Source organism: Astatotilapia calliptera, chromosome 5, assembly GCF_964374335.1.
Source record: "Astatotilapia calliptera chromosome 5, fAstCal68.1, whole genome shotgun sequence".
Taxonomy (NCBI): domain Eukaryota; kingdom Metazoa; phylum Chordata; class Actinopteri; order Cichliformes; family Cichlidae; genus Astatotilapia; species Astatotilapia calliptera.
The window spans coordinates 8,137,263-8,165,035 of NC_137426.1; the positions used below are offsets into that span (position 1 = coordinate 8,137,263).

Below are 27,773 nucleotides of genomic sequence, written 5' to 3' on the forward strand. Positions count from 1 at the left end.
TGACGAGGAGAGGTGTTATTGAGTTGCTCCTTAGCCAATGAGCATGCAGTGCCGGGAAATACAGCAGTGGACCTGCACCGGCTCTGGTGCTTGTGCTTATTTCACTGTGTTAGAACAATGTTAATGAGTGTATCCTCTCCTCCCTGCCCGATCTGAGCACGCATTAGCAACAAACTGAGTCTCGTTTATGTGTGTCTTCTAGGACAGAAACCTCCCCCAGGTGACACTGGGACCTGCTACTACTTTTTTTTTCTTTTTTTGCAATGTATTTCAAGGGTGGGATGAGTCAAAGGGCAGACTATTAAGACTATTAAGATCTCTTTAAGAACATATCTGACCCTGTTTTCCGCTCTCCTTGGTTAGGAGACATCTCTCTGCAAGGTAAGCTGCATTTTCCCTCTATGTCCAAGCATTCTGTTACTGGTTCTTTTGCTGTGTGGCAAGTTGTCACAGAGGCACCTAGCCTCATTACACACATCCTGGATGAATGTAGAAAAAAAGCCCTGCACAGAGAAAAAGAGAGAATAAATGGCTCAGGGGTAATTAGAGCAGACAGTCTTAGCACTTCTCCTTTTAATGCAGGGTCTCGTATTAGAGAATCTGCTATAGTGGAACTTTTAAAGCATGCCAGTAAGTCCCTTAATGACTGGTGCGTAGCATCATGTAGCGCTGCAGTATAATGTTACATAATAAACAAAGCACGTATGAGTGAGATAGAACTTGAGAACTGAATTTTATTTCACTGTTAAACAAATATTAATTGACTTTCATTGGCTGATTATGACAAAGATGATTATAAACTGATTAACAGTGAGCGACGATAGATTTTTAGTGCACAAACATTAAATTGTTATATGTAACAGATTTTCATTTGTTTCATTTTTTTCATTTTCTCACTGTTTTGTTTTTGTTTCTGTTATTTTATTGGTTTGCTTTAGTGTGCGGATGCTCTATAGGGATGATGGTACTCAGTTTAATGTTATACAGTAAAAATACACTGGGAGTGTGTGCAAAGTCAAATTTGCTGAGCCAGCAAGAGTGAAGGGCCCACATAGAGTCTGCAGAACTCAGTGTTTCAAATGAATCTGAGTGATCTTATTAGTACTTAGATTGGTGAATTTAAGTACTCCATTGCAGCCTTTTCTTTAAAAAAGATTAGATTTGCTTGGCTGAAGGTGATTGAAGGTAAAGCTCTCTGCATTACAGCCTCTGATGGATACTGAGTTGGGAGGCACATTCTATATGTTAAGCCCCATATCTCATCTCCAATATCTGTTTTTTCTGTTTTCTTTTTTAGTTTCTAATCAATTAAAAGTGACTCACGTTTTGCTGCAGAAGAGGGGGAATACTCTCTTTTGCATCGTTTGTTCCTGGGCTGATTATGATGCAAAGGTGTGAACAGGTCAGGTGATGCTGTAGTCTCTTTACTCCCCAGGGATATTATGAGTACATGACAGGAACACTCCTCAGAGTGTGTGCCAAATGAGGATTTTCTTTATGCATTAGCAGAGATGAATCAGTGCATGTGCAGGTGCAATATGTTAGCAGCTGCATACATATGGCGCATTTTGTGCTGCAATAGAGTAACATCTTGTTTTTTGTTTGGTGATTTTTTTAAAAACATGTAAACAGTATACCGAAAGCTGCATGAAACAAAATCAAGCAAAATATCACATTAACATTTGCTGATTAACTGTACATATCTTAAAAGCAGTGGAAGACATGTACTCTTGTTTAATCCTAAGCATTCTCAATAAAATATGCATTACTTTTTATCCAGTTTCCTTAATGAAACCTCAATAACAACACTAAATATATTTCGGATTACACAGAATTTATACACCATGTAAAATAAAAATATAATCACATATAGTTTTGGCAACTTTATGACTTTACAGCCACACATCAATGCTGATTGCAAAATCTGAATAAACCTGGAAAACGAAATCTTGTAACTTTTATTATCCCAAGTCTGTTTTTAATTTACTCTTTCAATATCAACTCCATTGATTTAAATCTGCACATGCATATTTCTGCTTTCATGATCATAATAACATTATTTTAGTTTTATTCAAATTGCATGATGCTTTTAAGATGTATTTTGTAGACCCTTTGTTATCCATGGACATTACATTTATATGCACCACTGACATCACATGTCATTTTTTTTCTATTCTCATCTTATTTCCACCCAGCTCTGTCATTCCATTGTTTTAAAAGCATTTAGACATTTATCTCTTACACACCTGCATTGTTATTTTTTCTGTTCAGTTTATTAATTGTACAGTTCTTATCATAAACTATAAAAACTGGAAGATGGTCAATGATTTCATTTACCAGTTTTCAAATATCAGCTATGCCAGTTAGAAGCTCTATCTTCATATATCATGGATGCATATATATCAGTACTGTGGCCTAACAGAGTCTAGAGTTCTTCTTCTTCTTCTTTTAAATAAACACAAATGACTAAATATTGATTTGTTTGCTTTCTCATATATTTTATACATCTCATCTGTGGGACTTTTAAGATGGTCCAGATCAAGTTGCTATGGTGACTAATCAAAAAAGAGTGACAGATTTTGAGATTAACAACAAGACTCCAAAGTTGTACGACACATTAAAAAAATGGTTCAACTACATCAGTTGAGTCATTTCTAAAATGTCTAAAGAATCTTTGGACTATGAGAAGAAGAGGATAACATCAGTGTGTATTGTTTTGCACTGCACAGTTTTTGTTGCTGCAGTAGCAAAGAAGCTGCATACAAAGAGGACACACAAGGACTTGGTGTGTTGTGATGAAATCAGTATGGCATTTCACTCGGGGGGGGGGGGGGGGGGGGGGTGTCCAGTTGTAATTTGACGGACGTAACGTATCTATTAAATGGTTAAGTGTTCAGTGTGATTTCCTAGTGACAGTGTTTTGATCTTTTTTTTGTTTGAATATCAAATCAGTCTTACAGAATTTATCATAATTTCACACAAAATGAGGTAGCCCACTGGCATTTGTTGTTCCCAATAACATGTATCACAACAATGTTGGTTATTGTTTTAATTTTTCCCAGAGTATCACATGGGCTCCAACTTTGCAGATTAGTATGAAATGTTTGTCCTCAGTTATTGGATTACTATGGCATTCAAGTTGGCACCATCATGAGGAAAAGATCTACACTGTCCAAAATTTACTTTGTGACTAATTACTACAAATCCACCAAATATTAGAACGCAACTATCCTACTGATGGTTTCCTTTGAGGCCTTGTCTCACATTTTAATGCTGATAGCAAATGGGATGCTAACCATGTAATTATGAACATTTCTGATAAATTTTGTCTTTGCAGTTCGTAGACTAAGCGATTTGCAATGAATAAATATATGATAGCTAAAAGTAATGCCATGACTTTTTCATGTCAGTATGCTGATGTTAGCATTAAGTTCCCAGCTGCTGTTAACATAGTTTTATTGGCCCATTTCCACTCTTACCCGTACACACTCTTCCTCCACCACATTAAGTGCTTTTCAGGCCAAATAGCCTCAAATTAAAGTGTGATATGAAGCACTCCAAGAGCAGGTCTGCACCAATGGAAACTTATCAACCAGACTCAGTTAAGGAGTAGCATTAATTGTCCAAACAAAATAGAAATTTTCTATAGGTTGGTAAATGGTTTTAAAAATTGCTTCATGCTTTATTCATTTTTAAATGTTTTTATTATGCTAATAATAAAGAACATGAAAGAAAAAAAAAATTAAAAAGCTGCAGCATTAAAAAAAAAAATTGCCTGTCTGAATATAACTGGAACAGAAATTTTTTTTTTATTAGAATAGTTTAACATGATCTTAATTTTGCTGTATCCTAAATGGAGCTCCATTAGAGAAAGGTTGTGGGATCTTAAAACATGCTTCTATATTTCTGCCTTATCTCTTAATTCAGAGGACTCTTTAAAAGACGCAACTTCACATGGAATTACAATTATCATACAGTGGGAGGTTGTAGGGGAATTAAAATATCCTTAATTAAATATATTAAAATATTAAAATAATATGGTTTTAAATTTGCACGTTTTTTAATTAATTTTTTTTTTTATTCGAATGACCCTACTGGTCTATAACCAAATAAACCAAACAAACCATATTTTGCTGCATGCCATAGCAACCTAATGACTGAGTAAAAGTGAAATTACCTAAACCAGAATATCACTAATGTTGTATTCCTGATTATAGACAGTTGTTTGTAGTCAGCTCCTGATACTCTGAGTTTCCACATTACATTTCCAGGTTTGCATGCCTGGGGCACTTCTGCTGCTTGATGGTTCATGAAATGGGAGGCTGTTCTGCAGTCTATAATCCCCCTCCTGTCAACCTATATCCTCATTCACAGCCTGTCAGGTGCATCAGTGTACATGAAGCACACTCAGAATGATGTTTTTCATTTACAGATAGCAACGTTTGTGTGTGTGTGTGTGCACATGGACCATTTACTGGTACAGTGAATATAAAGAGTGCCATGTCACAGCATGACATTTGATGATTTTTTTCACGTTGATAGGCAGCATTTTCACAGCATTTAAGAGGAATGAGAGGAATGTTGTTGCTGTAGTTTTGCTGTGAAAGCTGCTGAATTAGTGTCTTTGCTGGTGCTGCAGTATATTTCCAGTTGAATTCCATCAGTTTAACAGATAACTGCTCAGGGATAATAGGCGAATGACTGGTCTGTAAGGATCTGTTCTGTGTGTCAATACACAGCGCCAATACTGAATCTGACTTCTTTTGCTTGAACTGCTTTCAGTCCGCAACACAGTCAAGAATACATCAGCTTCTTGTGGTCAGTTTAGGCGCTCAAATCAAGCTAAGCCAATCGATGCAGTAACAATGTGGAATACTGCAAGGAATGCAAAAAAGTAGCTCACAGCAGGGCATCCTTTTGTCAAACAAGATATTTATTATTTTTACTGCATTTACTATGGTCTGCTGGTCATTCAGTCTTACACTGGCTAGATGCAAAAGTCTGGAGCATTGCTGGAGCATTACCTCTAATACATCTATTACACCAAATATCTGATCATGCGAAAAAAACAGAACAATAAAAATGATCCTCATGTCTTTCCACATATTGAGGCAGAGTGCAGACCTGTTTGTGAGGATTTGCTGATGAGAATTTTTTTTAATGATGCTAGTTTGTCTTATCCTCTCTCAGCATCAAACCCTTGACAGATCTGGAAATTTGGTGGAGCAGAAAATGGGGGATGTTAAGATTGATATATGATGGTCTTTAAAGATATTCAGATCTTTTAGATTTTAGCAGACTTATATATCCTGTAAATATCGTCCTGCAAAAATGGAAGCTCTGTTATGTATGTTTTTGAGGAAGAATAAGTGGGGAAATTATTGCTCTTTATTTAATTAGCGAGAGTCTACAATGAAATCTGATGTAAAATGGTTTTGAGGCTAGAGGAAATGTAGAGAAGTCAGATGGATCATATAATTAGTTGCTTACTGAACTAGTGCTCCTCCTGGCTTCTCTTTACTCAGCACTGATTTGTCTTGTTGTCCCAGATCTATGCATTTGGACAACTCATCCTTCACTGGTGGTGGTGTGGTGTATTGTCTCTCTTTTTTCTTCCTTCTTAGTCTCTAAATGGCGTGCCCCTCCTCCCTTCTATTCACAGCCTATATGTACTAGCGTAAAGTGCAGCATTTGATCCAGCTTAAACAATCTTAAATTGTAAACAATTGGAGCTAGAGATTGTGTGCTTGTTAGTTGTAAGATAAGATAAGATAAGATAAGATAAGATAAGATAGAACTTTATTAATCCCTCGGGTGGGTTCCTCTGGGAAATTCGACTTCCAAAAAAAGCACAGCAACGACCAAAGTTACAGTTACAGAACTGTTATATATATATATACACACACACACACACACACACACACACACACACACACACACACACACACACACACACACACACACACACACACACACACACACACACATATAAATACAGAGACAAATATAAATAAAATATACAAAGGGGATAAATAGAATAAATAGGAATAAAAAATAAAAATACAAGTGAATTGCACATTTCAAGTATTGAGTCTATTGCACTGTTGACTATTTACAAAAAGTATTGCACAAGGTATTGTACAGTGAGGTGAAGAGGCACTACAGCTTAGTTGTTCCCCCCTCCTTTGTCCTCCTGTTTCCCCTCCCTCTCCCCTCCAGAGAGAAGTTAAACAGTCTGATGGCGTGTGGGACAAAGGAGTTTTTAAGTCTGTTAGTTCTTGTCTTGGGGAGAAGCAACCTGTCACTGAACAGACTCTTCTGGTTGTTTATGGCCGTGTGCAGAGGATGCCCAGCATTGTTCATAATGTCCATCAGTTTCTTTAGTGTCCTTTTCTCTGCCACTGTCACCAGAGTGTCCAGCTTCATGCCGACCACAGAGCTAGCCTTCCTGATCAGTTTCTCCAGCCTGGATGAGTCCCTCTTTGCTGTGCTGCTCCCCCAGCACACCACAGCATAGAAAAGTACTCCAGCAACCACTGACTGGTAAAACATCCTCAGGAGCTTCCTGCAGATGTTAAAAGACCTCAGCCTCCTGAGGAAGTACAGTCGGCTTTGGGCTTTTTTATACAGGTGCTCTGTGTTGCATGACCAGTCCAGTTTATTGTCCACCCACAGCCCGAGGTACTTGTACTTGTTGACCACCTCCACCTCCTCCCCCTCTATCTGAACTGGCAGTGGACCTGCTCTAGACCTCCCGAAGTCCACAACCAGTTCCTTAGTCTTTGAGGTGTTGAGTTGCAGGTGGTTTGTGTGACTCCATGCGACAAAGTTCCTCACCAGACTTCTGTACTCCTCTTCCTGATGATGGTCTCAGTTTTCCTTATGTACACACTGAATCTTTGTGCATTCATGGCACTTAAGCAATGAGAACTTACAGATCCAGTCTTAGATGGGCCGGACTTCCATCTAAAACACACGAGTCCTGTCTTGTATTCAACCATGTCCATGGACTTTTATTTTTGACTTTCTGTTTCCACTCAATATTTGTTCCAGTTAAAGACACCAAAATGACCCAGTTGAGTTTAGAAAATGTTTACAATGTAGATGCTAATACAAACTTTTTCTGTAACAGTCTCCTTCATTGTTTTCTTTAACACAATGAAAAGTTACATAAGGGCGACCACACCAACAGAAAACATTCAACTATGATTTTAATTTCTCCACAAGATTACACGCAGGCCCTCTATGGTTGGTTTCACACTGGACCAGCTGGAGGGCGGCTCAGCTGTGATCTGGTACTATGTTGTTAGCTGTACCTGACTTAAAATTCCCAAAAAAAGCAGATAAAGACAGATGTGTTGAAAAGGATCTAAAACACAGACCAGAGAATATGGCCAGCAAGGCTACAGATTATGACCACGTTGTCAATATTTGTACTATATTTGATTAATACCAGTTTTATATTGGCTTGCACAAAGAAGAGTGTTGGGATGTTGTCACTTTTAGGTGTGAGACTATTTTTTGAATGAAAAAACATACAAACAAGCAACTGAGTGCAAAACTTGCTGCTATGAGCTTTATAAAATTTCCAGAATATCATCAAAGACAAAAATAACTATAACAGTAGAAATACTATCCACCTGACTTATCTGATATATAAAAACTAACTTCTACATAAACCTATCAACTGAGTTGAAATATGCTCCTGAAACCCATTAAACTCTACTCTGCAATCTGTATCATGTAGCTTCCTTGTTTTCTAACTTCTTTAAAGAAAATAATCTATATTTTCTTTAAATGGCTTAAACTTACAAATGATTACATTTCATTATAACTAGGACATTAATTGTAGATACAGCAATACTCTGTACTTTAAGTCTTCTATTTATTGTCCCCCACTGGGTATAATGGAGAGATATTAAATTTAGATCATTTAATTTGGATCTTTACTGGGGAATTCTTTATCATTTGCCACGTAGCATTTGTCACCACCAGTTTTCCATTATTTATTTATATTCTTACTTTTGAACTGAAAACAGCTTCCTGTTGCAGCTGTAACAATGCTGTAAAAGTGGTGAAAGAAGAGAAAAAGTTGCAGAAAGTTAAGAAAAGAAATGCTGCAGACTCTGGTGATAAGTCTGTGAAATGTGAAAAGGCTTTTCAGTGACCCCTTTTATATTGTCACAGAGTTGTTTTTTTATTTTATTTTATTTTATTCATATTTAGAGTTCAATATATGCTTAAAGTTCAGGTAAAACATGTCTTTATTTTTCTATGAAAAAAATGGAGATAGTGGGTTTATTGACACCTTTACTGACCTTAACCATATTAGTGTCTGTAAAAGTATTATCAGTCAGAATTTCAATCATAATGCATTATCTACTCACAGTCGACACCATCAAAACAAAAGAAAGGAACTCAAAAGAACTTAAAAAAAAAGAAGTATATTACTTAAATGTTTAATAGACAAACTTCCATAACAAGGCTTTACAAATTGCCCCCCCCAACTGAAGATCTGCAATCATTTTTTTGTCTATCATTTTTCTTGTATCCCCCAATAACTTCCCATCACAGAGAAATAGTCTGTGGGCGTGATAGTTGCAGTAGTTTGCCTGTAAGCTAATATACATGGATGCACACAGGGGAAATTTAGTGGAAAGATGCTTTGTGGTTAATAGCTTCTGTTAGCTTTGCCCATGTGAATAGAATTATTTTCCACTTGTAAGTGGATGGTAATATACTGCATTATAAAATGTGCTTTCTATTTATTCTGGGCAGCCAAACTTGAAGTTTGATTTTGTTTGGCTGTTGCTGTTTAATCATTTAAAGGACACGTATGTCTGTGAAGGTTCTCAGTCATCCAGGTCATTGTAGTCTAAGGAGCGTAGAAAAAGAAAAGCGTCTGGACTTCTTTAACCTCCTAAGACTCTTTCATGGTATGCATTTTTAATTTTTCTTTGCTATTTTGGTTGACTGCGACCTGATGAATTTAAAAACAAAGAATTGCCAGATTTATTTATTTTTTTTACCGAATTTTTGTTTCTGAGAAAAATTCGATCCACATATGAGGACATTCATTTTAAATTTTGATAGAACAGTGGCAGTATAATGCCCTTGTAAGCGTATATCAGGCCCTTGTAGAGGAAAAAATAAGTGTTTTGGTCCAGACATCCCAAAAATGTGATGTCCACATATGTGGACGCCAGGTCCTAGGAGGTTAAACTTTAAACTCAAAGAAGTCCAGACGCTTTTCTTTTTCCAAGCTCCTTAGACTACGATGACCTGGATGACTGAGAACCTTCACAGACATATTGCCGTGCACTTTGGGAAGAAGTCAAAGGACACACACATTTTCCCAGAGATCAATTAGCTGTCCTCTCATTCAGCACCTTTATACCACACATATCCAATATTGTTTGTTTTAATTGCTCCCATGCTGAATTTACTGTGCCGACATTTCTTTCATTAGAGCAAAAATAAACAAGTGGACATTTATTAATCACTGCTGAAAAAGTTGTTGTCCAGTGGGTGACCAGAAAGACTCCCAAGACATTTTTAAAAGCCCCAATAGAAAAGAAATCATAATAAAATAAAATAAAAATAATAAAATGAGTCATGGCTGAATTTTTCTCAGCTATATCAGTTTCTGTGTCCTGTTAAAGTGTACACTCACTTTATCATGAAAATTTCACTAATACAGTTTGAACATTTGAAGAAAGTGGTTATTATTAATCTTAATAGTTATGAGAACTGAAAATGCCTGCTGTGAAAATGTGCTGTTCTGATAACTTTGTACATAGATAAAAACAAAACACAGCCATTCTAGAAATTGGTACAGTCTTTGTGTTGTTTCCAGTCCTCCATTGTCAGTGTCCCCAAATCCACAAGAAACGTGTGGATCTGCCTTTGTTTGGGCCACATTTTATCGTACTGCTAGAAAATGCCAAGTACTTAGATCCTCCACAAATGTCAAATAAGTATATGAAGCACAGGTGTAATTTATAATGTTTATGATGGCTGCTTTCCAGCAAATTGTGTTTGCAATCTATTGACTGCAAATAAATACTATGACTTGAACGTTCAAGCCAAAAAGGGGAAAACATGTTAAAGTATTTTGCAGATGGTCTTCTATTTGTTCTCTCTGTCTGCAAAGTTTGTAAAATCAGCTCAAGTGATTTCACTGGAGTGATGGAATACACACTGATATACTCTGTGCCATCTTTGCTTGATTATCATGACCTGCATTGCCATATGTAAGAAAATCAGTAAGTAAAGTCTAGAGACTCACAGTCCACTCATTTTCTCTTACACTTCCTAATCTATTCTCACTTCTGCATTGGCATGGACAAACAGGGCTTAATCTTTATCACATTATAGTCAGGTTTTCCACATCTCTCTGTGTGTGTATCTCAAACTTTTATTATTCTTGTTAGAACATGGTGTTAGCTGGACCTGCTGCCTATATGTGAAGCAGAGGAAAAATCAGCATGAATGACTCAAGGGGATCTTAAAATGTAAATGAGTTATTGTTAGACCTAGTCTTGTTCTCATGCTATATGTCAAAGTCAAAATGTCTGTCATAAACAGCGTCTGTACGAGTTGTGCCGGCTGTGTAAATGGCCTGTATTTATATAGCGCTTTACTAGTCCCTAAGGACCCCAAAGCGCTTTACATATCCAGTCATCCACCCATTCACACACTGGTGATGGCAAGCTACATTGTAGCCACAGCCACCCTGGGGCGCACTGACAGAGGCGAGGCTGCCAGACACTGGCGCCATTGGGCCCTCTGACCACCACCAGTAGGCAACGGGTGAAGTGTCTTGCCCAAGGACACAACGACCGAGACTGTCCAAGCCGGGGCTCGAACCAGCAACCTTCTGATTACAAGGCGAACTCCCAACTCTTGAGCCACGATCGCCCATATTTAGACTGTCGTGTTGACAGTCTAAATATATGGTGCATACCCTAATAGCAACATTCCCGTTTCAAGTCTAGCTTCTGGCCTGCTTTATTATTTGGCTTTAAGACTTTGCCCAGCAGCCCTTTTGTTTTATTAATAAAGTGACTTTTTGTAACAAATTCATAAAAGTGCCCCAGTTTTCATCATCTTTTTTCACTTGCTGACATGTTGTCATGTTGACATTGATGGAGTTGTCAAGGCTTGCCCATCTTTCACTTAGATGAATGACATCATTCCAGCTACTCGGTGTAAAGTGTACACATACACACATACACACGCATACACATACACACGCATACACACGCACACACACACACACGCACGCACGCACGCACACACACACACACACACACACACACACACACACACACACACACACACACACACACACACACACACACACACTGTCCCCATGCTGACCAACTGCTACTTCTGAGACACCCAAACACTGCAAGTGATATACAGAGCCAACTACAAGCATATGGTCTTTTCTGTTTATTGTTGCCTGTGCTGCAGTAATGACTGGCCAGAAGATGATGTGTGTGTGTGTGTGTGTGTGTGTGTGTGTGTGTGTGTGTGTGTGTGTGTGTGTGTGAGTGATAGAGAGAGAGGGAGCAGGATACAGCGTATGCATGTGTGTATGAGTGGTACACAGAGACATGGCTAGAAGGAAAAATGCTACGACGACAGGCATAAAAGATGAAAGAAATTAGGAAACAAGAAACAAGGCAGGAAGTGGAGGAAGAGAGTTGCTAGCTGACTATTGGACAATCTGCCTTCTAGCTTCGTATTTCTCCATTACACCCCTGCATTGCAGCACTCCCTGCAGGAGCTGGAGAGGTGCAGTTTTTTCCACATCGTCTCTGCTGCCTCAGAGGAGATAAGTCATCTCAACAAAAATGTCCCAGCACAACTCAGCACGGGGAACACGTTGTCAGCAGCTGCCCTCTGCATATGTTTACTATGTGAGGCTTTGATAGTAGCTGTGTTGCTCTTATTGACCTCCTAATGTTGCACAGTGCTCAGGCCTGACTCATCCACTAGAGAGCAGGGATGGAGAGGGAGGGAAAAGTTTATTCATTCACAGGTGCTCATAAAAGAATGCAAGAACCAGGGAGAAGCTGAGTATCCCACAATGCAGTGGGAATTTCAGTAAACCATACTGTAAAAGCACAGTTTTTTGGAGAGGGGTTAAGGGCAGAATGAGAATTTTGCAATAATCTCACACTAACTGAAAAATATACTGTAACAATTTTAATAAATCTTTAACACCTATTTTAACATATAGCTTTAAAAAAATCCATCCACGATCTTTTAATCTGACTGGTATTATCTTATTGATTGAGCATTTTGTTTTTGTTTCATTGTTTGTTTTGGTTATTTTGCGGCCATCTTGCGATTTCTATTTCTTCATATCTATGGGAGCTCTAATGCTAATATGCTGCTGATATCAAAAATAAATAATTTATTAAAAATACATTTCATAAGAATAAAAAAGCAAAACAGTCACTGACTTCTCAGAAGAGGTTTTTACAGCTTACTCATATTTTTCCTGGTTTCGTTAAATTGCTCTGCCACGAGGTGTCAGGCCATATCGGGTCACTCCAGGAAACAACCAGAAATCAAGTAAGAAAAAAAAAAGAAGGACAACAGGCATATCAGTTTCATGAAGGAGCCCCATGCAATCTAGGGCAAGGCAAAAGAGTGTCTTAAATAAATAATTAAAGATGAGATAATAACATAAGATATACTTTATCGTGAAGAAAAAATAGATTGTATAACATCTAACAGTCTGTTCATTTACAATCTCCTTTATTACAATGGCTTAACTTAAAAACCTTAAAAAGTGCAGACATCACTACTTAAGCAGTAGTAACTTAAATGCCCTATATCTTAAAATATCTTACACAAATCCATGAATTGGCCATATAACCCACCTAACTTCCCCCTAGCTGCTTATTTTCTTCAAAGCCAGATCATTTCTGCTCCCATGGCCCCACTGCACAGCCATTTCACTCTACCAATTCATTAACTTCTAATTAAAGCATTAAGCTTTTAAGATGAATGCAGCATTTTTTAATTCACTCCTAGAGCGAAAATGTTAAAATAGTCTTTTGAAGGATAAGTCTTTTGATATTACGAGAAAATCACAAAAAAAAATCAGGAGAAAACATTAAGGCCTATTCAAGCATAATACTGTGGTGACTTATCCACAGTTTAATATTCTATCTAAAAAGAGGAACACTGTGTCATTTTTTTCCATAGCTAAATGCATTTAGCAGATCAAAACTGACCCTGCAAAGCAGAGAAGACAAATGTCTCTGGGCATAACTTTGCAGTTCTCAAAAAGAAAAAAAGAATATGCTCTGTGATGCAGCAGTTTTATATGAGATTCCTGCCCTCCTCTGGTAGAAGCAGCTAAATGCACTGCAACCTGACATACTGCAAGAATAGCCACATCAAGCCAGGCATCTAACAGATGACAGCTGAACTTAAGCATTTAGAAAGGCATTTCCCCAAGGAGAGCACTGAAAGAAAAAGGTTTTCAGGCAAAAGCAAGAAAAAAAAAGGTTGAATGCCAGCATTGCAAAGAGTTCAAACATGTACAAACATAACTGCTTTAGGGATGTTGAACATTTGAAACACATTTATCACGCAAGGTCGGCTACAGGCACCTAAAGTTTAATTTTTAAACCTCATATGTTTAGTTCTGCATCTGCGTAGGTCTCTGGCTCAAACAGCACGTTTCATTATGTAATAGTTTTAGCTCAATACAGTGGGATACGTTTTGTTTGTATTGCAACTCGAGAAGATGCTTTTGTTATCTCCTCACTTCTAATCATCACTGACAAGTCTCCTGAGGGATCAGTGAACACCGGACAAATAGGAGTAATCACTCTTTGTTTCAATTGTTCACTCTGAATGACTTAACAGAGATGGTCTATTCAGAGGGTTAAATCATACTTCTGAGATCAGTTGTTAGCAACCGCTTAATTCCATGGAGTAGATCTGATTTAAAAAACAACAACAAGCAAACAAAAAACTGCACCGCCTTAAGACTTTTTCAGCTGTCCTAGTGCATACTTTTGCTTTTTATTCCTGACTTGTGCAGGCTGTGGCTTTATTAACATGAACCTCACCCTAGAGTCTGTGCATATTGATCTTTTACAACTGCCCTCCAATACTAGACCGTAGAGTGGCATGCTGCAATCAGCTGTGTGAGCAGCATCACAAATGAGGCTGGGGGAATGAGAAAGATGGAGAGAAAGAGGTAAAGAGGTTGCGTACATAAGTACATTGAACAGAGAGACAGAGAGGGTGTAGGGAAATATGTGATGGGAGGGTGGAAAATGGGGGCGATGGTGTGCATTGGACAGAGGAGGAGGAGGAAGAGGAGGGGGAGGAGGAGGGGTGTAGTGCTGCAGTGGAGAGAAGTGAGAGGAGACTGCAGTCTCTGCTTATGGGAGAGATCAGACTATGTTACCACAGCTCTGAGGAACTGTAACCCAAACACTTATTGATTGGATGGGCCACCCCACGAGGGGAATACCACATTTGACTGGTGAGTTTTGTCTTGAAGATCTTTGTAGATTAAAAATGAGTTAAGATGCACAACTGGACCACAGTTATCTTAGAGGAATCTTCTCTGCATTTTAAACTGGGTAAACCATATCAAACTGCTTTGGTTGCACTGTATTCTCCGGACCTGATCCTACTTATGAATGAGGATGTGTCCGAGCCTGTTTTTTGTGACTGAGTGATATCGGCCAGTGGTGAGCTGCCGAAATCCTAGGGAGATAAGGACTGAGTGCTAATGGCACAGAGGTAGAAGGTAGGCTAAAATAAGAGGGGAAGGTATGGGCATATTGTATTCTATTTCCATTCAGTCGCTTCTCTCATCACTGCTCTTCTCAGAGGAGACAGAATTAACTTAGGGAAGTTCGGGTAGTGGAGAAAATCATATCTGACTTAATGTTAGGATTTTTTTTTAACATTGCAGTCTCAGATGTGCTTCATTTTAGGGGTGAGGATGGGTTTGGAGACAAATGAAAGATACGGGCAGGTGATGAATAAAATGTTTTTGAAGAACCTTTGCTGGAGCAAAAACTTTATTCATAACCATTATACATTTCAGCTCAGTGGCAGCAGTCTGCATTCGTATCATGTCATGCCCACCACTTGGGCAGTGACTTGACACTGGCCTTGAGCCAACTGGTTATTTGATTGGTTGGTCACTTCAGCTATAGACGTTATCAGTATTGCTTAGCAACAATGATGTGCTTGCCCACAGCACATAGACCACCACTGTATGTGAACAGTGCACAGTCTACCTTACAGCAATAGAAAGTCTGTGCTAAAGTGCACATGTTGAAATGCAATACTTATCGATCTGTGGGCTGCAAATCAATTAAGATTGGGTTTTATCATCATTATGTTTGCCATATTCTGACAGTTCACTTTTACTTTGAGGTACTGATATCCTTAGCTGCGGACCACTTCCTTTGATAATGACACATAAGCTCGCTGTAGCAAATCTCTGTATGACTGGAGGGACTTTTGTGGATACAGTTGAATACTGTAAATGGTGATATCTATAGAAAAAAACATTAACATCTAGCTACTGTGCATTTATTTAGTGTTTTTAGACTATGATAGTTCTGTATATGCATCTACTATTTGCATAGTTGAGAACAGCTAGCAATGAGCCACAATGGCTGAGACTCCTGAAGCAATTAATTACAGATGACCAGACCTCTTCTTTGTGCAAGCATTTCTCTAACCAGGTGTTGCAAAGAATTGTGGGGAGCTACCGTATAGTTCAAGAAAGACAATAAACTGGATTCACGTTATATGAGGAGGACATGTATGTACATTTTACAACAATAAAAGTTTGATGATAATAACAGTAGAAACACTGTAAAATAACAGTGTAATAGCAAGCAAACAGCTGATAAAAAGCTGATAGTATCGTACTTTAAAGCTTACACAATAAAAAGTACAATTTTTTTTAGTTATTACATCTTTTATAGTAAGAAACTCGAGCAGATCACAGTAGATCAACTGAAAAAAAGGTGTAACGCTAGCAAACTTAGTTGCCAGTACTAATTCTATACTTGTCTTACATCCATAGCATGGATATAAAACATTATACCTAATGTGCTTAGCAATTTAAAAAAATATGTAAATCATGTTACATTTTCCTTAGTTGCTTGAACACATCTTAATTCCATGACCTTTTCTCTTAAATTGCTTTATTTCTTTGAATTCTTTACCCTGGAGTGAAAAACAAATAAATGTGGAAACATTAGCAGAGTGACAAAACGAATAAAAGGATGTCAAGCTGCCAGTTATTCTTAAGCACTATGCTGAGTTTGTGGGGCTCATGAAAGAGTAAAGGCAGCATCAAAATCATATTATTTAGTTTTAAAAAAACATATCAGTCAGAGCAGCAGCTCCTAGAAATATATCACACTGTGGTAAATAAGTAGTCTTACTGACACAATTTAAACCATTATGCTCCTGAGACATACATAGTAATCAAATAAATGACTAAATGCAGTAGGAAACAATCCTGTCCCAGCACTATAATACAGTTATTCATAGTTAATTAAAACTAAAGCAGGTGTTTTCAAATTCATCTAGCGATCTGCAGCACTTTGACAAACAGCAAGCTTCAATTAGACCAGAGCATTGACATTTGTGCTCAGCAGTAAATGTTAGTGTTGTTGCTGCCACCAGCAGTCATGCAAAGAGCAAACAGAGAATACATAACATAATGCTCACTTGGGGCTGAGAGTTAAATTGGAGTTGTCATCTGTTAAAAGAGGGCCCTTCTGAGAAGACACTCATTTTATTAGAGTATGTTGGGAGGTGAAACTGATTTAGATGACTGCCTTCTTATGCTATTTAAAGTCGCAGCTTAGATCTCCAGCTATGTCTAACCTGTTAAACTTAAGTCTATAAAATTTCAGAATCTATTTTAAGATTGATCTTAAAACATTTGAACTCTTAAGGTGGAACCTTCAACTATTTATTGGTCTGATCATTGATTCGTCGGTTATAAATAATAAAAATAAATACAGATTAGTTGGTTGGTAGAAGAAAACCCCTATTACCAAAACTATTCAGTCATTTACCTTCAAATGACTGAACTTGAGTGACATACATTCTTCATCCATAGGGTTGTGTGATGCTGGCCCAACATTTGCAGCCAGAACAGCTTAAACTCTTCTGAGAAGGCTTTACACAAGTTTTACGAGTCTGATTTTTGTGGGAATTTTTGCCCATTATTCCAGAAGTGTATTTGTGAGATCAGACACTGATATTGGACAAGAAGGCTTGGCTCGAAATGTGAACTCTAATTCATCTCAGTGGTATGTTATTGGGTTGAGATCAAGGCTCTGTGCAGGCCAGTAAAGTTCTTCATCCATAATTCCCTTTCCACCAAACTTTATACTTGACACAATGCAGTTGGACAAGTATCGTTCTCCTGCCAACCATCAAACCCAGACTCACCCATCGGGTTGCCAGACAGAGAAGCATGATTCATCATGTCAGGGAAGGTGTTTCTGGTATTTTTCCAGAAAAATAGACGCTTAGATATGGTTCTGTCACATATAATAAGGTCTATCTTAAGGACCTCTAAAGCTCACTCATCATATATATTTTAAGTAACAATGCTCGGCGGTTTGACAAGCAACTGACATTTGCTAAATTTGAGTTAGCAGCTGTTTTCTTCTGGTTCAAGCAGTTATTGGGTTCAAGTCATTAAGATAAACTAATTATTCATCTTTAATGTCTCTCTTTATACTTACTTGACAAAATGATGCTGTTTATGTATTGATTATTCTAGAAAATCATTTAACAATTGTGCCATCATGTACATGTACAGATACTCACGTGTCCTTTAATTTTGGATAACTTTTTAGACTCTCCTTTAGGTCTGGAAGATCATTGTGTTTTAAGGTGGAGGTGTAATCATCTCAGGTCACAGTTTCACACACACACTAAATTCTCATATCATCAGCAACATCAAGGGCTTTCAACTTCTGTGACTTGTGTGATGAGTGTGATGAGTCCCAGATGAAGCATTGTTTTCATACTCCCCATCTTTCACAGAGTTGAGTTGCAGCTCTCAAGGTCATCATCACTCAAACATAAAATTAAAAATTATAATGGAAAGCAAGTCAGAATAAAATCAGTTTAGCAGCTTTCTGGAGTTTTAGATTACTAACCAGTAGGGGTGCAACGATACTCGTATTGATATTGAACCGTTGGATATAGTGCTTTCGGTTCGGTAGGCATGTGTATCAAACAATACAAAATTTTTGATTTATTTTATCAACTTTTCTTCTGACGATGCTGTCTGTGTTGAGCGCTCAGTGGATCTGTGTTCGACTACTCCGCCCGCCTAGGCTGCACTGTCGAGTGCAGATCCACTGAGCGCAGCGCAAGCTAGCAAGACAGAAGCTAAGCTCGTTGCAACATGGCAACTGCCTCAATGCTACCCGAAATTGAACCTCTCCCACCCTCATTCAGATCTGGCGTTTGGAACTATCTTGGTTTTCATGTGAAGCATGACCCTGATGGTAAGCGTGTCATGGACAAAAGTAAAACAATATGTCGGATGTGCCATGCAATGCTCAATTGGTGGGAACTAGTGCCTTAGCCCCACGCACGGGGCGATCCACGGTAACTCGTTAATGGAGATTTGCCGAGTTATGGCGTTAATGTCATTTTAACAAGATTAACGCTGACAGCACTAGTGGGAACACAATGAATATGACTGCACATTTACACCGACATCATCCTAGTGCAAAGACAAGTGGAAGCAGACAAAAACAACAAACACATATGCTACAAACTTTACCCGAGTCATTTAGACAGCCGTTAGCACATGATTCTCCTTATGGGGACCTGATATGTTTAATATGCTGCTGAGAATATAGCCCAGAAGAAGCGGATAGTATAGCTTTTATTTTGGAAAGAGCCATTTCTCTGTAATAAACTCTCTTTTTCAAAGATGAGTGATTCCTCGATCAGATAGATATTTTTATTTTGTTGTTTCAGCAACATTAAATTTAAAAACTACTTTTGACTTAAATATATATTTATAATTTTAATAAATGACAAATTAAAAAGGCATGAACATTTTTTTGTATTGAAAAAATATCGAACCCTGACACCAAAGGATCTAACCGAACCGTGAATTTTGTGTATCGTTGCACCCCTAGTGAATAGGTAACCTAATGTATTTGCCACCCCTCTTAAGAAGTTACTTCAGTCTTTTGCCGCTGTTGTTGGTGCAGATGGCTAAATTTGATTGATGTTCCATTATGACTTCCTGAGTCATAATGAGTTTCAATATTTCAATAGTTTTTCAATATTTTTCACTTTCTTTGACAAATCTTCCATGATACCACTAAAGCAATTTTTGTTGCTTCATATCCGATCTCTTTGTGTTTCAGGGACGCTGTGCCTAGTCTTTGACAATGAAGTTCAACTTGTTCAGACGGCCACAGGCCATGACAGCGGCCGAGCCCACCAGTGCCCCCACCATGACCATGGCTCCCACCTCAGCTGCCATGTCCACCTCAGCACCAGAAACTTCTGGCTCGAACAATACAGAGATCAGCAAGAATGACATGTTTGAGGAGATCAAGAGCAAATTCTTGAATGAAATTGATAAAATCCCATGTAAGTAATGCTGCAGAGCTTTTTACATCATTCCAAGCATTACAAAACATTAACATTTGGCAAACACCAAAGTTCCATTCAAACTCAGCTTTTCCTCGTTTATTTTGAAATCAACAGTGCCTCCGTGGGCTTTGATTGCCATTGCTGTAGTGGCAGCATTGCTAATCCTCACCTGCTGTTTCTGCATAATCAAAAAATGTTGCTGCAAGAAGAAGAAGAACAAGAAAGGAAAGAAGGGAAAGGATGGCTTCAACATGAAGAACATGCAGGGTGGTGAGGTATGATGCCTCGCGCTTCCTACATGCTAAAGAGTCAAGGTTACAAGATGCATTGGTGAAATTTTGTCGATTATGTCAATAATTTATTATTCAAGTTGTTATTATTTATTATGATAGTTATTGCCCAGATTTTAACAATGTTGCTAACTAAATCTGATCTTTTACCAGCAGCTTTTTTAGCCCAGGCTGTAGAGGACACAAGGAGAGCTCTCTTCCCCTCAATTTGTGTTGTTGTTGTTGTTGTTGTTGTGGTTGTTTAAACGTGTGCTCCATTGTGCTCCATGGTGAAAAACGGCACACTTTATTGCAATGTGGCAAAGAATGAGCAGAGAATGTTTCGTCAACTTATAAAACAAAGCTTATCATATTAAAAGGTAATGGATGAAAGGATGAGGCCTGCAGAAACATCAGGAAGTTGTGAATCAAAGTGCTATAAAGTTAAGGATAAATTCTTAATTTGATGGGCTAAACAGCTTATATTACCATAGACTGCCCCTGTACAGTTAATTAAAGCAATCAACTGCTTGTGTCCACAATGTGAAATTATCGCCCTGAGCCTAAAACAAGCGTGTCATTTCTCATCATGATTGTGGTGGTGGTGGTGGTGTTGATTGCCTCTCTTTTTGAAGTGTGTTTGGTGTCTTGTGAGTTGAATCTCTTCCTCTCTCTGCTCTCCTCCTTTTCCGCTTTGTGTCTTGTGTGTGCCTCGTGTTTCTTGACTGTGGTGGACCCCTGCTCTACGGTAGGTGGATAGCTCATGTCGATGCTCTCTGGCCCCCAGGGCGGAGGGGGGTTTCATGGAATGAAAGTTGTAGCTTCCTTTGCTATTTTTTCTTTCTTTCTTTTTTTAATTTCCTCCCCATTATTTTGTAGTTTTTTGGTATGATAGCTTGAGAATGTAACAATGGAAAGCTATGATGTGCTCCATAAACCCCAGAGAGGAGAGTCTAACCATCTAACACATTGTTCTCGGGACAATGTTACTGTAAATCACACCAATATGGAAAGTATTGGATTAAAATATGATATCCAAGACTGTTAACACTATTAATCTGTGCATGTGATAAAGGGCATGGCTGGTTGTTTGGGAGACATGGAAACGGTGATGATAAAACTGCATGGTGAGCCAAAGATTTGCAAATCTCTTCGTTTTATGGTAATACTCAAGGAGGAGGTAGGATGTGACGACACTGGATGACCCAAAGAAAAGATTACAAAGTCAAGATCACCTAAGTTACTTAATAAGAAAAATCATATTGAAGCAGTAAGGCTCTAACAAAATTCAAATAGCTGGCTGTGCCCTTTAATCCTGATTTAGTTTTGTAATAATGGTGAGGTGAAAGGAGAAACATTTATTTTGCCACATTAATTTAAAGAGATGCAGGTTAACAAATTTGAAGTCTTAAAAATAAATCCTATAAAATAAGATACATCCCCTTGCCCTGAATATTATGTCATATTTTTTATTGATTAATATGCATTTGTTCCTGCTGTTGTAAGCTAGTTCCTTAGGGGTCTATCCAAACCTATATCTCCTCGCTCATTTGTTAAGATCTAATGCCTTTAACAACAAGAAATTATTCTTATTTTCAGTTTCACTATTAGGACGTGGCATTTATTACCCTTCTTAGTGGAACTAGCATGCAATGCCTCCACTGATTCTGGCTGTCACTGTACTGCTGAAGCATGTCAGATTTAAGGACTTGCCCACTGATCCACAAACACTGAGACAATCATTTCTACAGTTTCTTAAAAAAAAGTAGGGATACCGATTACAGGCAGCTATGTCCTTTTAAATGATAAATTCCTGGTTTTTATCATCAGGTGCTGTGCAGGTAAGCAGTAACCAAAACATGTATCTCCCACATAAAAACTCCTGGAGCTCCAGTGTCTGTGGCATGCTGGCTGTTATGGGGAACCCTGTATCCTGACTTTTTGTACTCTTACCTTTAACATAGCTTTTTGTTTTGTTACCTTTACACTGCAGACACATCAGGATGACGATGATGATGAGGGAGAGACTGGACTGACAGAGGAAGAGAAAGAGGAAGAGGAGAAAGAGCAGGAGAAACTGGGGAAGCTGCAATACTCTATAGATTATGACTTTGAGAATACAAAGGTCTGTGGTTATCACATTTTGTGAACTACAAAAAAAAAGCTCTAGAAATAATTAACAATTTTGGAGGGAGTTTTTCATGTTTTCTGCTATATTTAAATTACCCATTTGAAACGTTTTAGTGTTTAAAGACATGTTTAAATTAAAGAGTTAGATAACCCAATTCATGTCATCTTCAGTATGGAACTCGCTGTAGTAGCTTGGTTCTGTGCAAAGATAATAAAAAAATGTAAAGTTATAGTAATTAAATTAATGCTTTTTCTTGTTTATTTAACCCGAAGTGCAAAGAAAAAACAAGCTTTTTCTTTCATGGGTGTCATGAATGAAACATTTTCTTTACCTGGGAGATGCATAGTAGCAATAATACCACATAATGCCTCTGTGCTGAGTAATCCAGCTCATAATAAGGGACTCTAAAGGTGCCAAAACACTAAAGCAAACATTTTAATTGAAAGATAATACCTTAAGATTTCTCTAGTTCGTTACTTACATTAATCCAATTCCCAGAAAGCTGAAACTGTTCGTCTGGACAGTGTTTTTAGTGGGAGAAACATTTTTTCACTCATCCAGGTCACTTCTTCAGTCGCATTCCTCCCACCGCTACCCATGAGCGGTATCAACTTTCTGAGATTTCCTTACCTGGATCCATCAAGACATTAATCAAATATTTTTATTTATTTATTTTTTGTAATGTATTCTGAAATTTCACATTCAATTATGCAAATTAGGCATCATTGCCAGTTTTGAAAACTTTTCTGGAACAGATATCTGAACATTGGTAAGAGTGAGATCAATGAGACTCGGAATTCTTCTTTCATTCTTTTGACGTATTAAAGTTTTTACAAAGGGCTGTTTTTTTATTACTCCATAAATCAGAAATTACTGTCAGCAGCCAGAAAAAGAGTAATTTTCCATGACATTTTGAGGAATAGAGAGTTCCCTAATTCAGGCTTTGAATGTGAACAAACACCAAATATAAACTTCACAATTTTAATAGCAGCAAAACAGGACAGTTAAGTTGATGTTACTCAAGGTTACATTTACATACTATACAAAACCTGAACAGGAGTATGCAGAAGATGAACATTGTCAGTAAAACCACAGTTATTTTTAGGGCTGAAAAGACAAAAGAGGCTAAACCTTAAAAGAGTAACTTGTTATAGTGGCTTCAGGTAAATCAAAAGACATTTATCTAACCGTGGTACTTCCAGCAGCTTAACTGATTACGCGACAGCATATGAGCAAACCTTCATGTGCTCAATTAAAATGCCAATAATTCACTAGATATGAAACACAGTAGAGGGTGAAATGGCTGTACTTTTAATGTATCTGTAAAATATAGACAGCTAAAATCTGTATTTTCTAGCACACAGTGTAATACATTTTTTAGAAGTTACCACACTGTGACAATTGGATGACACTGAGGAAAAGCTTCTGACATCCAGTATGTCTCCAGTCAGCTGAGACGCTTGTGGTGATGGATTGCGAGGCTTATATAACCAGTCTGAGGCAGTGACCCTCAAAGAAAAGTTGCATTTTTGCCTGATAAAATTCTGTTTTCACTGCTCCTGTTGCTTACATACACCCTCATTTTCTCCACACAGCTGACAATTGGTATCCTTCAAGCTGCAGATCTCATGTCCATGGACTCAGGTGGAACCTCAGACCCTTATGTTAAAGTCCTGCTCTTCCCTGACAAGAAGAAGAAGTTTGACACCAAAGTGCACAAAAAAACACTGAACCCTGTCTTCAATGAGACATTTGTTTTCAAGGTGAGTCTTGTTCTTGCATGCAGCTGTAAAAAAAAAGAAACATAAATCTTATTTGAGCAAGTTGTTTTTTTTTTTTTAAATATCACAAATCATTATCGCAGCTTTTTGTGTATGAAACTGACAGTATGTCAGGTTTGTCTGGCTCTGTGTGTGTACCCACTGGCCTATGCAGCCTACATGCTGCTCTTAGATGCTCCTAGCTAATAAGCCCCGCTGGGACTTTGCAAGTCTCTCTGGGTCAAGCTGCAGGTGATACCAGTCTGCAAAATGTTAAAACTGCAGCAGAAAAATATCTTATTGTACAGGCTGCCCTTTATTGCCATCTCCAAAGGCCTCCCATGAGAATTTCACTGTCAGATTTATTGTTTCTCCATCAAAATTTATTCCAGATATTTTCTTTCTTTTTAAAACAGAAGATGCTTTTTTTTTAATTTCATGTATGCCTATGCAGTTTGTAGTAGAGGTGTCCTCATCTTCATTTTCACATAGATTTCTGTGGATTGGGGTGTAATAACTTATTTTTCCTAATATGTTTGTTGTTTCCATTTGAGAAAATAACCGTGCATTTCATTTAGTGCTTTTAGGGCGTATTATTTGTCTGGTTTCTCAGATTATTTTCTCTGATAATTTATAATTTAACATTTTTAGTTCACTTAGTTTTTTCCATTTAGTTTTGATTATTGACTGTTTTCTGTATAGCAGCTGCTAAACACTATAAATTTGTAAGCAAGTATTTGTATCATTTAATGAGGGGGTTTTTCAGTGGGACTAACTCGCCCTTTTCAAGAATTCCAGAGGCAGTTTATGTGAAGTTTAATGACATTAAAAATAAACCTATTTATCCTGTGAGACAGATAAATACAATCTATAAGTGACATTGTGTTTCTTGGTCAGGTACCCTATGAGGAGCTTGGTGGAAAGACCTTGGTGATGTCTGTTTATGACTATGACCGATTTTCTAAACATGATGTCATTGGAGAGGTAAAGCTGCCCATGAACACCATTGACCTTGGACGGCCTATTGAGGAGTGGCGGGATCTCGAGAGTGCTGATCAAGAGGAGGTGCTTATTGAACTGATTCATTCTGTGCTCTTTAAATAATAGACCATTGAGATTCTAAACTTTCTGGGTGTCAACCCTAAGAAAAAGCCCCAAACCAATTATGAATTGATGCTACTATCAAGTATTGTCTGTCTAGACAGAGATCAATTATATCTTATTTTTCTGAGCCACAATGCTCCATTGTTGACCAAAAATCAATTAAGAACACATTCAGCTGCACCATTGCACCAGCTTACATGTTCCTTCATTATGATAAATGGTTCCACTATAGTTTGTTTCTCGTTAGTCTTTCATGCTGCTTCCATGAATACTTATTTGAGCACTAACTGTGTATCAATTCAGGTTTAAACACAGTTAAATGTAGTTCACCAAAAATTCTCCCTCTTTATTTATTTGCATTTAATTTTACTTGAAAACTACAGCAGGGCTGAGGGGCTTGATGTCGACTCGGTTGGAGGAGTCAGCAAGATGTTTATGGCACTGGTTGATCATCCTATCTTTAATATTCAGAAATAATTTAGCTCCTTGATTAGTTCGCATTTCTTAAAAGATGGAATTTCATAACAGTGCACAAACATTCAGACACATAGAAATCAAAAATTTTATTTATGTCAGTGGAGCAACAAATTTCTCTCCTTGCTTTTCTACACCTGTGAACAATGATGCTGAGATAGTTTGCTTGAATAATTAAGGAAACTATCTCACTTTTTTAAATTTATCACAACTGATTACATACATAACCTGCTAGTATCTCTAGTCTTTTCCAGTGTCTTTTTCGAGGTTATCCCTGCCCCCAGTCATCAAAGTGGATTTTCAAAGTCTAAAAGCTCAGAGCGATCATAAATCCAGATAGAGGGGTTTTATTCCAAATAATGTCACTGTTGCAGCAACAAAAACCCCTCAGTTTCAGTCTAAGAGTATAAATCTTGATAAATAAAAGCTATGTTTTGCACCCACCCATCACAGAAAATGCAATTTATGGACATCTGATGAGTATGTGTGCTTGTCATTTCTGTGTCTCTTACTGCTCAGCCTGAGAAACTTGGAGATATCTGCATCTCCCTTCGTTATGTCCCCACTGCTGGAAAACTCACTGTCTGCATCCTGGAGGCAAAGAATCTGAAGAAGATGGACGCCTGCGGTTTATCTGGTAGAAAAAAAAAACACATAATACTCTTGTCCTTTGGCACATGCAAGAAAATTCAATTTGAAGAGAAAATTCAAAGAAAAACCATTTAAAATACAAACAAACAAACAAATTAAGAAACACTAAAGGTTGTGTCATTGACAGAATAAGTTTTTCTCTTTTGTTCATCATATTCATGTTTTTTCCAGATCCTTATGTAAAGATCCAGCTGCTCCAGGGTGGTAAGCGTCTGAAGAAAAAGAAGACTACAGTGAAGAAGAACACCCTAAACCCATATTACAATGAATCCTTCAGCTTTGAAATCCCCCTGGAACAGATGCAGGTACAGTACAAGTCATACAACACCTTTTGGACTTCACTGATATGTTATAATAGCTCATGAATGAATCTCCACTACAGTTTGAATGATGAAATGCCCAGAAAACAGATAATTGATTACATTTTCTCTTGCTGCCTTCTCAGAAAATCTTGGTGGCAGTCACAGTGTTTGATTATGACAAGATAGGTAAGAATGATGCCATTGGAAAAATCTTCGTGGGCAGTAAGGCTACTGGCTTAGGTCTTAAGCACTGGTCTGACATGCTGGCTAATCCACGCCGTCCCATTGCCCAGTGGCACCCATTGCAGCCAGAGGAGGAAATTGATGGCCAGCTGGCATCCTTGAATGCAAAGAAGTAACACATCTCACCAACCAGCTAATGCACTAACTCAGAAATCCAATCTTCATCCCTACTTTGCATGAATTTCATGACTTCACACATGACTATTTGTCAAAAGTCCTGCTCAAAAAAAAATATATTAAAAAAAAGACATTGTAGAATATCTGAAACTCTTTTTGAGCATCACATTTCCCACATTAATGTATGCTGAGAAGAATGGTGTTGAGTTACCGGGTGACTGGTTAATGAATGATCGACTTTTAGTCTTTCCTTCATTTGAAGAATCTCATTCTTAGGGTGCTGACACTGAATGGAATTATTGGTGAAGACAATGCTGGATATATATATTAAAAAAGGCTTTAGTTTAGTTTATAGAGCATGCTTTACTTACCTCCCCACTGCTCTGCGTGCATCACGCCCAGTATTGTGTCTTGCTAATAACTGTGCTTTAACTTGCAATAGAAAGTACTCTAATTTGGGGTTATTTCCTGCATAAAGTTTGTCTTAAGTCTATCAATGCGAAGAGATTCAAGTGCAGATGATTCAGGTTGAGATCAATGAATGCAACAATCAATTCTGGAATATGTATGACATTTTTCTTGATTTTATCAGCTCACATATGAGATGGTGCAAACAGTGCAGCAGAACCATATAGCAGGGATGATGCAGTTGTCTGACTTAAGTTGCTTGTTTTGTGTTGCCACGAAGGCCCATCTATGCATTTAGCTTCAACCCATATTTCTGTGTCTTCAGACAGGTGTAATGTAAGACAGGAATACAAGGGTGCCTTCCTAATATGACACTTTGAGAAGTAGTGCAGGTTTTATTGTTTATTTTAAAGTGGTTGAATATTGTTCAAAATGTGTCAGGGACACTGTGAATGTGCCATTTGAAATCTGGCTATGTTGACCACTTGGATGTAAAACCTTACTTATCCATTGTAGAAGTAAGGCACTAAAAAGGATTACCAATGATGCTGAAAACAGTACTGACTATGCTTCTTTGATTTCTGTTGTTTAGTAAAAGACAGTGCCATTTTGGTTATTATGTTTTGACATTCATTAAAACGATTCCACGTCA

At 37.8% G+C, this 27,773-nt stretch overlaps 1 protein-coding gene across 3 annotated transcripts; it reads left to right on the forward strand.

The window, feature by feature from the left end:
* The first annotated feature begins 88 nt into the window (after positions 1 to 88).
* syt2b (synaptotagmin IIb) lies at positions 89 to 27,773 on the forward strand. 3 transcript variants are annotated; one of them, XM_026167015.2, is made up of 9 exons: positions 89 to 381; positions 19,431 to 19,659; positions 19,777 to 19,937; positions 21,925 to 22,056; positions 23,658 to 23,825; positions 24,720 to 24,887; positions 25,920 to 26,037; positions 26,223 to 26,356; positions 26,497 to 26,852. In XM_026167015.2, the coding sequence occupies exons 2-9, from the start codon at positions 19,455 to 19,457 to the stop codon at positions 26,710 to 26,712; spliced, it is 1,302 nt and encodes a 433-aa protein (XP_026022800.1). In that variant the 5' UTR covers positions 89 to 381; positions 19,431 to 19,454; the 3' UTR covers positions 26,713 to 26,852. The 3 variants fall into 3 exon arrangements, with proteins under 3 accessions (XP_026022800.1, XP_026022801.1, XP_026022799.1); XM_026167016.2 differs by lacking the exon at positions 89 to 381 and adding an exon at positions 14,391 to 14,524 and having other exon boundaries at positions 21,934 to 22,056; positions 26,497 to 27,773; XM_026167014.2 differs by lacking the exon at positions 89 to 381 and adding an exon at positions 14,391 to 14,524.

Bases quoted from the DNA above. Each gene is read 5' to 3' on its own strand.
- syt2b (XM_026167015.2), top strand. From the start codon at position 19,455: ATGAAGTTCAACTTGTTCAGACGGCCACAGGCCATGACAGCGGCCGAG. The intron at 22,057-23,657 runs GTCTGTGGTTAT...TTCTCCACACAG, and splicing joins ATGACTTTGAGAATACAAAG to CTGACAATTGGTATCCTTCA. The intron at 26,038-26,222 runs GTAGAAAAAAAA...TGTTTTTTCCAG, and splicing joins GGACGCCTGCGGTTTATCTG to ATCCTTATGTAAAGATCCAG.